At 36.0% G+C, this 15,610-nt stretch overlaps 1 protein-coding gene across 4 annotated transcripts in view; it reads right to left on the bottom strand.

The window, feature by feature from the left end:
• PPFIA2 (PTPRF interacting protein alpha 2) overlaps positions 1–15,610 on the bottom strand; it is a gene marked incomplete at its 5' end in the record, with an annotated part of 340,138 nt that overhangs the window by 159,180 nt on the left and 165,348 nt on the right. For 2 of the 4 annotated variants that reach the window (XM_082485262.1, XM_082485261.1), the window contains one exon: positions 4,551–4,613. The exons of the other annotated variants lie outside the window; for them this stretch is intronic. In XM_082485262.1, coding sequence (XP_082341388.1) covers positions 4,551–4,613 — 63 coding nt within the window. The remainder of the gene's footprint in view (positions 1–4,550; positions 4,614–15,610) is intronic. 4 annotated transcript variants of the gene reach the window in all.

Here is a 15,610-nt window from a genome sequence, read left to right on the forward strand (position 1 = left end):
TTAATACTGCCACTTTGCAGAAGCTCAAGGTCATAGCAACTGGATCTGCACACAAAGTCTCCTGCCTTCGTTCTGACCATTAACTTGCACTGTTTCCAGACATCAAGTAATGGCATAGAGATATCACAGCATGATAGACAATTCTGTCTAAATGTCTCTATATTCATCAGGAATGTCCATCCAGGCATATTAGAACACATGTATACTTTAAAAGTACATCTACAGAAATTACTGCTGATCAAGAAACAATGTTTTCAAAGCATACAGCAATTGTAGTGCTTCTTTAAAGAGTGATCTATAAAAATAATACATATATATCTGTCGATACAGTCAAGATTTGGGATCTCTTGCATGAAAGACAGCAAACCTAGCAGTTAAGTGCCTCTTATTATCCCACTAAACAATATGTGAGAGAAGGGAATAAACTGCAATAGCATATCACTATTTCGTATAATATCAATTTCTTCATTCAGCTTCTGTCATGTAGACAATTTATAATAAGAAGAAATAGAAATCAGAAAGTTTATGTCAGAATAAAGGTAAATTGAGGCCTAAAATGTAGACTGTGGAGGTGTAAACTTCACAGAGCAACAGCATGCTAATTAGATTTTTTCATTTGCAAGAAACTGCCCCAAAATTATAACTTGAAAATTATCATAAAATCAGAGTTCCCAATTTTGAATATATTACAGTTTCTTCTTGATATTCAGTTTTATTGAAAGCTTTGCAGTGCATTTCTATTAAGAAAAATGATGTACTATACACTCTTTACGTTTAAAAACCTGCTTACATTTATTATTAATAAGAGTAAGAGATGTTACTCAGGCTTAATAAAGCCTTTTTTAATATTTAAGCATGTATGTCTCATGAACAATGTTTTCTATGTTTTCTGTACAGTTTTAGCATCTCAAACTCTGCTTCTAGAGGAGTATTTCTATATATTTTAGGTCTGCGATTAAGAGCCAGAAAGGCCAAATCAAATGTACTGTGCCTTTTTTGACTAAGTAACTGAGTTATATAATTAATTATAACTGTATCGTTAATGCCTGTGATTAAAATGGTGAACCAGTGCAATATATACTGACTGAAAATGTTATGCTTCTGAGAGCATCCTCCACAGCTATCCCTTTTACAAAAGGCAGAAATACAAAGTTTTGCAATTTGCAGTAATTACAAGAAAGCAGAAAACATTTCAGAATAACATAACTCAGTAATTGAAAAGTTACCATGCATTCAAACATTTTCAGCTGTAGATTCGACAGCCTTGATGCCAGTTTTTAAAACTATGGTTCACAGAGGTAATTGCGGGTTTGGAATTCAATGGAATAAAAGAAATGATTTAATTAATTTTCTTTCTCTTATATTACAAAGTGCATTAAGTTGTTCCTTTAGCAATTTTTTCCCATTAGCATAAGAACAATCAGTCATAATATGAACGTGTACTTGTGAAAAAGTCTAAGGAGCTGGGTTTTATTCAGTAATGAATGGCTACGTAAACAGTTTCCAATCCTCAGGAAACTAGAGGATTTAGGAATGAATAAAGCACTTTGCAATTATTCAAGTTTTGGATGAATCTTTTCAGTTACAGTATTAGTCTAAACTGAAGCTGGATCTGCTTTTGCAATTGTTACAGTGCCTCAGGAAGATTTGTGCCAAGAGAAGTACTTGTAAAGCAGAACTGCCTCCCCTTCCTCTCCTCCCCGCAAGATGCCGGGTGAAAGGGTAAGTGTAGATTTCCACTCTTCACTCTTGCTGAAGACTTTGTGCATTTGGATGACATGTAGATGTTGGTAAGGATCGTGGTCTGTCTCTGAACGGGATTCTTTTGTATCTAACAGACTTTTGGTCATTATTAGTTATAAATTAAAAAACTCATAAAAAAAAGAAATTTGAGGAATTAAAGTATAAAAAATCATCTGCATGAGATAAACTTTCATTGAGAATTATTTGGAAGTCTGAACAGAACAAATACTGTGCCTCCTTGTTAAAAGTCTTCAGAGTTAAGAATTTCTTTGTTTGCACCTATTTATAAAGTGAGAATCTAAAATTAGGCCTCATGACCACTTGACAATGACTTTGGGTACAAGTAAATAATAATGCCAAGAGCTCGTTTCACACCCTTTGTGACTGAACTGTGTTATTTTCCCCTGAGGAGGAAACAAACAGCAGTTTTAAACATAAAAGTTTTTATTTTTAGTGCGTTTACACTAAAAGGGAATTTAGAACGTAAACTAACTTTTTTTATTGAAGACCATTTAAGAATTCTTTTTAGTTCATGGAGAGATTTCAGAGGAAAATATTAAAGCCTTGTCTTTCAACTGAACTGCAAGATTTGTCACTGTTATCTTCTCAGGAATTACATTTTTTTTCCAAGTTTCAGCTTTGAGAATGGTCTTTAGTGTCTAGTTTAAGCTATTCACCTGACCTACTGCTTAAGTTAAGAGAAAAGACCCCTCAGTGACAATCCATCCAAGCTATCTTACAAGGGGCTGATTCTTCAAACGGTATACCTTGTTTTCTTCATTGAAAGCAGCTGCATTATAGCTTAATTGAACACCAGGCTTTTAGGAGGCTACAGTTTGGTGTGGTAATTCTTGTCCAAAACATCATCTTTAGTTGGGACAATAGGGTTTGTATTACTTAATTTTAACCACCTATAAGCCAGGTATCGAAGCCAAGATGGCCTTTTAGGTCCTCTTTTTAGTCAACGGAGAAAGACTGGTACCTTCAGAGAGCCAACAGGTGAGACTGATATTAACCTCCACTGTCACTAGAGCAGAGACAACATTAAATTCAACATTAAAATTTAGACGGGAAAATCAGGAGATGGAGTTAGAAGAGCATTTAATGAATTCTAAATTTTAACCCCTTTCTTGTGGAGGTTGATAGTATTTTTTGGAGAAAAATAATCCTCACGGAAGTCCAAAGAGAAGGAACAAAATTAAAAATAGGGGATAATTAAGAACTGTAGTTTATAATGACAGCTCTTGTGATTGCTAAAGGCAAAAATAAGGATATTCTTGTTCAATGGCAGTTAATGAATTGCTTACTGATTTTAGTGGTAATGGATAAAATCCAAAGAATAAAAGGTAACCTCTGAGTTGTTGGTTTATTTCATTCTTTTAAGAATGCATCTATTTAGAGCCTGTCTTATGTACTTTTAAAAAAAAAAATAAATAACCAACCAACCCCAAACTAAAAGACCCCATAACTAAATCTCAAATCCTGCATTTTTCTGTGCTTGTCCATTCTGAGAGCATCATATTATTATATTTCATATTACTATCTTCCATTAAAAATTGTACTATTTACAGACTGAAATACTAAAATTGCCTTGGAGAAGTCATGCTGAAAATCTGGAAGACTGGAGATTAATCACACATTATGTGTTGAGGTAGCTTTTTTCCTCTGCATAGAAGCAAGTCTGAAATTGGAATCAATCAGTACAAATCATAGCCAAGAATTTATCATACTGGCTCATTCAAGGAATGTAGTCAGAAATCCATAGTGATTCAGATAGCGAGAGGCAGTATCTTCTAAGAATGCAGTGTAAATAATTTCTTGATGTTTCCTCAAGAGCAGAAACTTTCCAGAAAAAAGATTATTTTAATATGTTGATTTTTTTTTTCCCAGATAGGGAGGACAAACTAACATTTGCCAATATTAAATTGCAGTATTTTTTGTCTCAGCTATTAGTTATTTTAACTATATTGTGATTATTTGTTATATCTTAAAAGAACTTAAGGTGATGGAAATGTTTATCCAGAACTCCTTCTGCCAGTTCTCCTACAAACATAATAATCTTTAGCTGAAAAAGAAATTATTACACACATTACATAATAAAAAATAGCTTCTCTACAATGCAGAGCCGGTCTTTTCTCAGTGGTACATCCCAAATTCTCATTAATGTTTCCCATTAATGTGTAAGAGTTCAATTTTGGCCCAATGACTTTCAATTATCTGAATAGTTTTACTAAAAAAAGATAAATGACCTATTATACTACAAGTGAATAATTTGCTTCTTTTGTTAACAAAATAGATTTCTTATTCTACCTTTCATAAGCAATAGCAACTCCTCCCTTCTATTTTAAGTCACGGGATGTATTTGTTTAAGCAAGAAAAAGGAAATTACATTCCTTTTAAATTCAGTATTACACATCTTCATATCAAAATCCAATTTAGAACAAGGTTAAGGAGAAAAAATATAGCCTCTCACTGTGTTCCTCATTTTCCTTATTGCTTTTCGGCTGATTTGAACTGACAGGAGCTTTGAGCTGGGTGGGAAGCAAGGTAAATGCAGAAGAAATGGTGACTATATTATCATTGTATTTATTTAGCTGCACCATCAAACCATATAGAAAAAAATGACAGTAATTCAGTAATTTTGATAGGCTAAGACCTCACTTGTAGTACAATATTCATTGAACCTGAAATATATCATGTGAAGTAACCTGAAGATGCACAAGCTTCTGTGGGTAACAAAATATCAAATTCACATAAGGAGGCTTCGCATTTAAATTACACAAAAATCCAAGATATTTTGAACATACATTAGGGCAGGATATGGTCCTTTGAATGTTATTCTCAATGCTCGTACCAGCAGCAACCGTCATCTGAAAAAGGGGGCAACAGAGATTCGGCTGAATGGAATAGAATTTTGTACAGTGCTACAGTATATTTAAATTACACCATGCTAACAAGATGAATGTTATTATCATTCAAGCAAGATGATCTAAGAGAACAAAGATATGGCTCAACTGAAATTCACACAAAAAAATTGAAAGTATTGTTACATCTCCCAGCTCGTGAGGTGCTGAGAACAACCAAATACTGAGTCACTTTGGTGTTCTGTACTTCATTCACAGAAGTGAACTCTGAAGCACTGTCAAACAGTCAGATTAACTATGGAGAAATAATCATAGCTCCATGGCTAACTTTAATCTGAGGTCTCTACATAAAGCAAGAGGTTTACCTGTTTGTGAGGTTTGAAGAAAGTAGGATCTTCTCTCCCAGATTAAAACATCTTATGGAAAGACATCAGAAGAAGTAAATCTACTTAAATTATTAGGTAGAATTTACCTATTAAATTGATACATTTTTCGTGCTGTCTCAGACTTCTCTGTTGCACTAAACAATCATAAGAGTGGAAAAATAGTAGGAAAGAAGTGATGTGCAGTTAAAAATCTGGAAGTCCCTTCAGCTATCTGAAGAATATATTTATCATTGCATGTTATTTTTCCTCCTTTTTCATGACTTTTAAATTGTTTTTGCAGAGCCCAAAATATAACATTCCTCTTTAGAAAGACCCCAACCAGTAGGCACTCTGACCAGATGACATTTCTTCAGATCTCAATATTTACTTCAGAGGAAATTAACAGCAGAAATTTGCAAAAAGTTCTAGAAGTACTTTTTGAACCTCTGGTTCAATTTAACCTGGTCACCATTTTAAAAAACCCAGCCAGTTCTAGACTAAACCGCTAAATAATTTCTTTCTGTTGTTTAGAGCATATGTAACAATACATACAATGTTCATGCTAATTATAGTTGAGCTTCATGAATTCTCAAAGTAAATATTGACCTGAGCATTATATCCATGATTATTTATCAACTCAATTCAGTAAACCTGGTATTCAGAACTGACAAAAAGAGAGTATTTTTGGATTCAAGTATTTCTAATAGCACAATATAACATTTGGAAGACACAACATATTGCAAGATATGTTTTATAATGACTTTACTATTATAATTTATGAGGAAGTTAAGCCTCACTGTATATTATGACTTTTGCAGTAAACAAAAACATGCACATTATCAACACATCCAATAACAGCCACAGGCATGCGTCCATATTCACCTATCTACAAACCACATATTGCCAATGAACTTCACATTGAGATTTGTAACAGTTTTTAAATATTTGAAATAGTTTTAAACTTTCAGTGTTTTAAAGAGAATTATGCTATTAGTGATAACAAAAAGAGTAAATATTGAATTTTTAGCAAAACTCTCCACGTATGCTGGCAAGTTCTTAACCTGCTTGTGTTAGATTACCCTTCTTTAGATTTACACCCATAAATATTTGAAAACATTTTTATAATGGTTTTTAATTTGTTTTAAAGGATATTTCACTTCATTCAAAGCAGCTACTTTTGAAAAGAACATTTCCATGCAAAGAAACTTCATGGTCAATTCATGTATCATGTATAGATGGATCTTTAACACCACTGTTGCTCCAGAATTTTGTAAGGAAAACACAGTCCACATTATGTCAGCATGACACTGTTTTAAATAAACAATATCTCAGCACAGGTCTTATAAATTCAGGCACATTATAAACTTTATCCATTGATTATTTCAGTCTTACACATCTCGATTAAATAATATTTTAATGCTTATTGAATTTAATCTCAATGTTTATACATATACAACTACTAAAAAAGGGTTGAAAGAATGCACCTGAATTAAAGTGTAAATAGGTTACACATTTTTGCACATTTTTTAATTTTTGTACGTCTCATATGTTTTTTGATAATTTGCACTTTTGTGTGAAAAGGTAGAACTACTGTATACTTTTGACTGCTGCATCTGAGCTCTGTTAACTAATTAATCTTTGCTGTCCGTCACCATTAACAGCAGTAATCTCTGAGTAACTTTAGCCTAATTCTTCAAATTATCTTGCAAACAGTTTTCCCTCTCTTTCCTCTTGTAAAACTGATTAAAGATTTATTGCTGAAAGGAATAAAATGAACAGTGTTCAATACTAGCAGCTAATAGGTTTAAGGTCCGGTATTTTGACTCTTCAGGCCTACTATGGGAAACTTTAAGTAATTGGAATTGAGTGATCCCTGATATTTCAATGCCTTAAGGCTATTTCCTTATAGCCAGGGTAATTTCCTATCCAACTGGACTTATAGTACCTAAAATGTCAGATGTAAGAGAAGAGAAACAAAAGAAAACTATTCAATGAGTTTAAAACTATTCAAAAAGTATAAAATCTGTGCATTAATTCTAAAATTGTTTGTTTTCAAACTATGCATGTTAAGGTAAATGCATCATACTGTCATGAAGTTTTTACTGGCAATCATTTGAGATACAAAATCCATGAATGAGTTAGGCAGTGTAAGTAATGCAGCAATTCCCATCTCATGCGTGTTGATGAAATATTTATCCCATTCAGGAACGCATCTAATATTATAGCATCTACTTAGTACTTTGTACCCTAGTAACTATAACCTATTAGAATTAATATTCATGAAACTTTCTATTACAGTTTGATCTTCCTCCTTGAGAAAATGCATAAGCATTAAAATTTATCAGAGGAGAAAATAGGGTCAACGGGGGAGAGAAAATTCTGAAAATGAAGCTCTAGAACAGCCATATATTCTTGCTTGGGATGAGCACTTCAGCTACTATTTGTTGTGAACCACATGCATGGGGACAGATTCTCAAGCTTATCCTAAATGACGGACCCACAAATGTTTCCAGGCTCCCTCTTTTGGGCTACAACATACAATAGCCTTGTGTGACACTGTGGCACATCTGAAAACATCTTCAGAAAATGCGTCACCTACAAAAAGCCGTTTAGGTACATACACAGCCAAGCTACACCTCCTGGAGTTTCCAAGACCACATCAGACAATAATCATGAATAGCGGCCCACATATGCACCAAACTGGCCTTCATTTCACAACTAAATGGAAATAGTGACAAAGGGTACATGAAACTACAATTTCAACCTTTTGTGGAAGCACTAAAATTAAACAAAGTTTTAGCTAATTCTGTAAATTAACCTATGAGAAATAGGTGAAAATTCCTAAGTCTAACATCAATATTCCTGAGCTTACACTAAGTAGCACCTGCATTTTTTTTAACTGGTTAGTTACACCGGGCTTTCAGGTGATCTTGCTGTTCAGATCACGTAAACCAGGACATATTTTCCAAAAAAAAAAACCCAAGAAAAAAAAAGCCTCCAGTCAAAGCTTAGGTAAAGCAGGAACTCCTGCTCTCAGTTATGATGTGAGCAGCACTAATTTCAAGGCTATGTCCAAATTAAGGACATGGAATAAAAAAGAAAGTCAGGTTTTATAATCAGTGGTATCCAAAGCTGTTGACAAATTCAAAGATATTCACTGAATAAATCTAATTTGTGGATAGATTGAAGAAACTAGTGGAGAATCTTCCCAAATTCTTTGGCTTCTATGATGTTGGTATCTGACAGGTGGAACCTGCTCATGAGAAATATAATGACAATCCTGTTCTGAGAAATAGAAATTTCTCCCTCAGAGCAATATTTGGTGTTTCTTGACATGAATTTTGTGGTGACCAGTCTTATATCACTCACCACAGTCCAAAATGCTTTGTAAGTGTTTTAGACTATTGAAAATTTTCTTTCCTTGCATTAATTAGTGAAACTAGGCAATGTCAGAAAAGAACCGTTTCTTCCCTTATGTGTCATCTCTTTGTGGGGGAACTAACTGAGGTCATGCTTAGGAAGCCGTCTGAACAGTTGTCGAGGTAAAAAGCTCAAAAGGAATAGACTGGTTACCTATTTTCTAAAGCCACTCCTACAGAAAGTATTCTATTTGTTACTTTAGTAGTTGGAGAAAGAAAAAAAACGAACAAGGCAAAACCAAAAAGAACGCTCCCACAATACATAGATACAATATTGCAAGTTTATATTTCATAGTGATATTCACTGCTTCTTCTCTGCGCTCAGACTAGGAAAGCGGCTTCAGGTAAGCCTGTACTGAAGTGAAGCCTGTTCCATGTAATATCCCACGCACCTCACATGATTACTTCAACAACCAGTACCTTCAGCTCAAGCTGAAATGCTAAATCTATATTATACATGTACATAAATGTACACTAATGCAGGATCCATTGGGTTTGGGTTTTTGTGTTTGTTTTTTTAGTTTTTTTTTTTTTTTTAAAGTGTGGGCTAGACTAGAAGTAATGATACAAAACAAATATCCCCTGTTAAAATTGAAGACCATAAGGTCATTATGGCACATCATGGTACATTACACCATATATATATATACAGCAGATATCTGTGATATTATTGATAGTGTGAATCTATTCTTCTAACTTTGAGAAGTCATCACGTGAATTCATAGTAACAAAATATATTCTTGGATGCCATTCATGTTGCCTATTCTAAAGAGAAAGAGAAGTGTGATACACAGATGTTGACAAAGGGTACTTTAATAACTGCAAAGGTATATTTAAAATTCATAGACTGAATACTGAATACATATCTGTAACATACCACCAATATGTTCTCATTTATGGAAGACCATAAATGACTGGACAGGACCCTGGGACACCTGCTCTAGCTATAAAGTTAGACATGCATGGACTAGATGACCTCCAGAGATCACTTCCAACCTAAGTTATGCTATGATTCTATTATTTTTCAATACTAAATGTTATTTGGTGTTACAGCACATAGGGTTTTCATTATGCTAGGTTTGGTACCTATAAATTGAGAAAGACAGACAGGTCCTACAATAGAAGGGAACAAAGGATGAAGGATGTGAAGATTTACCACCTTACCCGGTCTATCCCTAGACAATCTGGGCAGAATTTTAATCCTGACAGTAGTTCTAGTGACAGCGCTGCACTTGCCTGAAGTTTCAAGTGATGGAAAAGTTGGAAGCTCTTGGGGCTTGCTGTGGATAAATTAAGTCTGTGACAACCAAGTGACTTCAGATCTCCCTTCATTACCAACACCGTTATGAAACAAAAACATGTCATTCCTTTTCTGCAGCCACCTCAGAGACTCACTGGCAGGTTTTAAATCTTCAAACTGTCTGTAAAGGCTGGCTTAGAAAGCAATGCAGCAATGAAGACTGGTCTTGCAGGTCTAGTGAAGACCAAACTTGCCTGTCATATGCAGCATGCTTTTGGGGAAGGGTTGACTGCAGCCTCTGGGACACACTAGAGCCCAGAGTTTGAGACTGACCAGGAAAGCTGAATGCCACCAGGTGGCTCAGACTCACAGCCCACTTGCAAGGTAGACTTTTGGGTGGAAAAGAAGTTAGAAAGCAGACCGTGCCACACTTATAGCTGTTGAGGAAGACGTTCCTTCAGTGTAAGAGACACATAACTAAGGAGGACAAAAAATGTAAAGGATACATTTGAATCTCTCCTGACTACTCAAGTGGAGGATTTAACTGAGTAAAGAAATTTGTATTTATTTTGGAAAATGAGCCCAGCAGGTTGATACATTGAAACTCTGCGCTTCTGGAAATTACATATTAGCATTAGCACCTCATATTGAATAACTAATTGAATTAATATTTAAATCTCAGTAAAACACACTTCTGGGTATACAGCAAAACCAGAGCTTGTCCCTAAGACTGGAACTCAGCCTGTATGAGCCTTACAGAGCACACAAGTTCTCAGTAAAATCTGTGAAATCACACTACTTTTTATTCAATGGAATGCATAGTTATCTGTTAAAAATTAGTTTGACGTCTTAATATATGATCTAAATTTAAAAAAAAAAAGTCACTGTGATTTCTTTTAACATTTGTACTAGAAAAAAATGTTAGATATTTTCTTTGAAAGAATTCAACAAACCCATCAACAATAACCTTTTCACGAAATCTAATGCTTTAAATATAAAGCCCCATCTTACTATCAGCTGCCCTTAGTATATCAAAGTTGCCTTTGTGAGGGGCGTTTTATCTGAAACTGTCAGCTGGTTCTGTTCAGAAAGTGATCTTTTATTGTTGAACCAAAATATACTTTATTTATTTTTTTCCTCCATCTAAAAAAATCATTTAATATATGATCCTTGTTCTTTAATTATACTTTCCCATGAGGTTAACTATTCAGTTACGTGCATTGTAAATATGGGAAGTAAATGAATGGTCATAAATTATCGACTTAATGCTTTTAACTCAACAGAGTTGAAAGTTACCATACTCCAAATTAAGGTAATCAAAAGGAATTCCATTTGTATTACCATAATTGGTGTGCCTGTGCATGTGTGGGTACACATATAATCATTGTGCATATATAAGATGCAATATATACAAATAACCATATAAGCTTGTTTAGCCTGGAGAAGCGAAGGCTCCAGGAAGACCTCACTGCAGCCTTTCAATACTTAAAGGGTGCTTATAAGAAAGACAGGGACAGACTTTTTAACAGGGCCTGTAGCGATAGGACAAGGAGTAATGGTTTGAAACTAAAAGATGTTAGATTTAGACTAGATATGAGCAAGAAATATCTTACAATGAGGGTGGTGAAACACTGGAACTGGTTGCCCAGAGAGGTGGGGGATGCCCCATTCCTGGAAACCTCCAAGGTCAGGTTGGATGAGGCTCTGAGCAACCTGATCTAGTTGAAGATGTCCCTGCTCATTGTAGGGGAAGCTGGACTAGATGTCCTTTAAAGGTCTCTTCCAACTCAAACCATTCTATGATTCTATGATTTGACATATATTGTACATTTACACACACACACCTGTATCTATCCACATATATACATGTACACACACTATATATAAATTAATAATTACTTTATGCTTGATGATGATAATCTGCAGGAAAAAAAGTAAAAAGAAATAACAAAAAAAAACCCTCTACAACCGTCTATACCAATAGTAGCTCTCTGGTATGTACACTGACCTATACATACTTGACTTTGTACATGGGAGTATACCCATCGAGCTACAGAGAACTTGCTATCTCAGCAGAGTTAAATCTACATGTAAAAATTTGCAAGATCTGACCCTTAAAACCTTATATGTAGAAAGACAGACCTTGCATTCTGTATAGTAATGATGATACAAGGTAAGAAAGTACATCATTAAGTGAGCATTTTAAAGAGATAATAAGAATATTTATTTGTTTGCCTGTATCACAGTGACAGAACTAATTATTCTTTATTTTCTAATTTTAAAAACCTTTTGAGATGTAAATGCCAAAAAAACGATAGTTAAAATAACCTCTTATATTTACACTATAAATACCGATTTAAATGTATTGAACTTAGGAGAAATTTATTATAGCAAATAAAGATTTGGAACTGTGATCACAGAATCGGACTTTGAGTTCATATAGCCATTAAAATTACTCAAGATCATGTCTCTGTGCTGTATCAAGGCACAGAAATCATTCAGGCCTATATTTCATCATTAAAAATTTAGTTAATAAAAATAGTCTAGAAAAGAACTGTCTGAATAGTTCTTAGTCAAAACCAAAAAATATTTCCTTGCCTAATCGTCAGAATTTCCTTCACGTAAATCTTTTCAAACTACAGGATTTTTTTTATTACAAGTGTAGAAAACAAAGGACATGCTCATTTGATACCATGTAAAAATATGAAACTAGATGAACATGTTAGAATGTTATGCTGATCGGTGATAAAGCAAGGGATAAAGCACAGAAAACTTCATTCAGGCTTGTGATCACGTCAATCTCAGTGCTCATTTTTCACGTCCTTATCAGGGTACTTTAAGCTGCAGACAGATAGGATTCAGGTTCACAACAGTGTTTTTACATTATTTATTATTTATATATTTTCAGGGAGAATATAGCATAAAGACTAAATTAAGCTCTTTTTTTTTTTTTTTGGTAATTTTCCAGTAACACAACAGCTAAAAATAAACCTCACAGCTTGAATGTGTGTAATAATGCTGAAAAGCTTGAAAGACAGTCTTGAGGCATTTTGCAACTACGTATTCCCACTAGGTAAGAGGTGAATGTGTTTTTCCCCGAAGAAGAAAATCAGCGCTTGTACTTTTGATTTAAGTACCATGTTATCAAGCTTCATAACTAGATAAGTGTTCTTATGATGGGAAAACCACAAAAAAAAAAACCACACCACTCTAAATTCTCAAACATCAACACTGAGGGTGAGTTAATTGTATCTTAAAAGAGGAAACTGATGTTTTGCTGTTTCTGGCTTGTGTATTTACTTAAGAAAGTACAGGTTAGACAGGAAAGTCTTTAAAGTCTCACTTAACACATGTTTATAATTTAACTATACATAGAATCATAGAATCATAGAATCATAGAATTAGTGAGGTTGGAAGGGACCTTTAAGATCATCAAGTCCAACCATTAACCTACCCTGATAAAAACACCACCACTTCTAAACCATGTCCCTAAGCACCTCATCTACCCTTTTCTTAAACACCTCCAGGAATGGTGAATCCACCAGCTCTCTGGGCAGCCTATTCCAATGTTTAACAACCCTTTCAGTGAAAAAATGCTTCCTAATATCCAATCTAAACCTGCCCTGACATAACTTGAACCTGTTTCTTCTTCTCCTATCACTTGTCACCAGGGAGAAGAGGTCAGCTCACAGCTCTCTAAAACCTCCTTTCAGGTAGTTGTAGAGGGGGATAAGGTCTCCCCTCAGCCTCCTCTTCTCCAGGCTAAACAACCCCAGCTCCCTCAGTCGTTCCTCATAAGGTTTGTCCTCCAGACCCTTCACCAGCTTTGTAGCCCTTCTCTGGACACGCTCCAACACCTCAATGTCCTTCTTGTAGTGAGGGGCCCAAAACTGAACACAGTACTCGAGGTGAGGCCTCACCAGTGCCGAGTACAGGGGGATGATTACTTCCCTAGTCCGGCTCACCACACTATTCCTGATGCAGGCCAGGATGGTGTTGGCCTTCTTGGCTGCCTGGGCACACTGCTGGCTCATGCTCAGCCGGCTGTCCACCAACACCCCCAGGTCCTTTTCTGCCAGGCAGCTTTCCAGCCACTCCGCCCCCAGTCTGTAGCGCTGCATGGGGTTGTTGTGACCCAAGTGCAGGACCCGACACTTGGCCTTGTTGAATCTCATACCATTGGCCTCAGCCCATCTGTCCAGCCTGTCCAGATCCCTCTGCAGAGCCAATCTACCCTTAAGCAGATCAACACGCCCCCCTAGTTTAGTGTCATCTGCGAATTTACTGAGGGTGCATCCGATCCCCTCATCCAGATCGTTGATAAAGATATTAAAGAGAACGGGCCCCAGCACCGATCCCTGGGGGACACCACTTGTGACCGGACACCAACGGGATTTAACTCCATTCACCACCACTCTCTGGGCATGGCCATCCAGCCAGTTTTTTACCCAGCGAAGAGTACACCTGTCCAGGCCATGAGCAGCCAGTTTCTCCAGGAGAATGCTATGGGAAATGGTGTCAAAAGCCTTGCAAAAATTCAGGTAGATAACATCCACAGCTTTTCCCTCGTCCACTAAGTGGGTCACCTTGTCATAGAAGGAAATCAGGTTTGATAGGCATGACCTGCCTTTCACAAACCCATGCTGACTGGGCCTGATCACCCTGTTCTCTTGCATGTGCCGTGTGATGGCACTGAGGATGATCTGCTCCATATACATACATATACGTAAAAGAATTTGGGCTGTACCTAATCAGTTGAAATATCATCACCAAGCCAAATCATTAGAATATAGACTGAACAATTTTGGCCAACTGTAAAGTGGTCCTTCAATAACAGTCCTCAAGAGAAGTCTATCTGGAAATTGTAATTATAGATAGCTAAGCTTCAGTAATGGTTTATCCTTTGTACCCTTCATATTAAAAAAATAGCCATTGCAGTATAAAAAAACCCAACTTGTATTCATTTCAAATTTCCTACCTCTGTCTGGGAACTTCCTACTGTACCCTCTCGGCAAGTCGTTGCCTGCTTTGTCACATATGAGCTTGTACCATCTATGCTATGCTGATTTATCAATTCCTGATATGCCAGACTTTAAATGTAGACCTATGACACCTTCTAGGAAAAATAAGAGAAGGCATATGAGAAGGAGTTATCTCTTCAGACAGTGAAGTGGAAAACTACTGTTTTACTCCTCTTACAAATGAAAAGGGACATAATGTCTTCACTGACCTCAGTCCCATAGTGCAGGATGGAAAAGAAATGACTTGACACAGTCCATCCCCTGCAGTCAGGGAGGCCAGTCATGAAGGACTGACCATGCCCCCACCACACTGCTGTGTTCAGCACAGCTGTGTCAAGAGACCTGCACAAACCTACTGCAAGTTAGTTCAGAAAACTGCTTCAGCCACTACGGGCACAAACCAAGAGCAGGGTTGACTGTGACTCTGCATCCCCCACCCCAGACTCTGCAACACAGCTCAGGGATAGGGGATATAGGAAAGGCCACATTTATCACTTCTTGGATGGTTCATTATATTTTTAAGTATGAAGGATATGAATGCACAGCAGAATATAATAACCTTGCACAAACTGAGAATGTAACTAAAAGTTGTCTTGGTATAGCTTTTTTATGTACAGTTACCAGCCTCTCAAACCACAAGCCTCAGTCTTTGATATTGTCACTTCATTGGTAACTTCTACTAAGACATTTTTGAACATTATCTGAGAAAATACTCTATTAAAAGCACTTTATATACTTTCTTCTTTCGTATACTTTCTTCCCTGTCCCCACCTTTTATTTAAATACATTCTGGAAAGGTATCCACAAAAAATAAAGTGCTGCTTCTCATTTATAGAATCATAGAATCACAGAATTATTGAGGTTGGAAGGGACCTTCAAGATCATCAAGTCCAACCATTAACCTACCCTGACAAAACCACTTCTAAACCATGTCCCTAAGTACAACATCTACCCTTTT

Source organism: Vanellus vanellus, assembly GCF_965231255.1.
Source record: "Vanellus vanellus genome assembly, chromosome: 1".
Lineage (NCBI taxonomy): Eukaryota > Metazoa > Chordata > Aves > Charadriiformes > Charadriidae > Vanellus > Vanellus vanellus.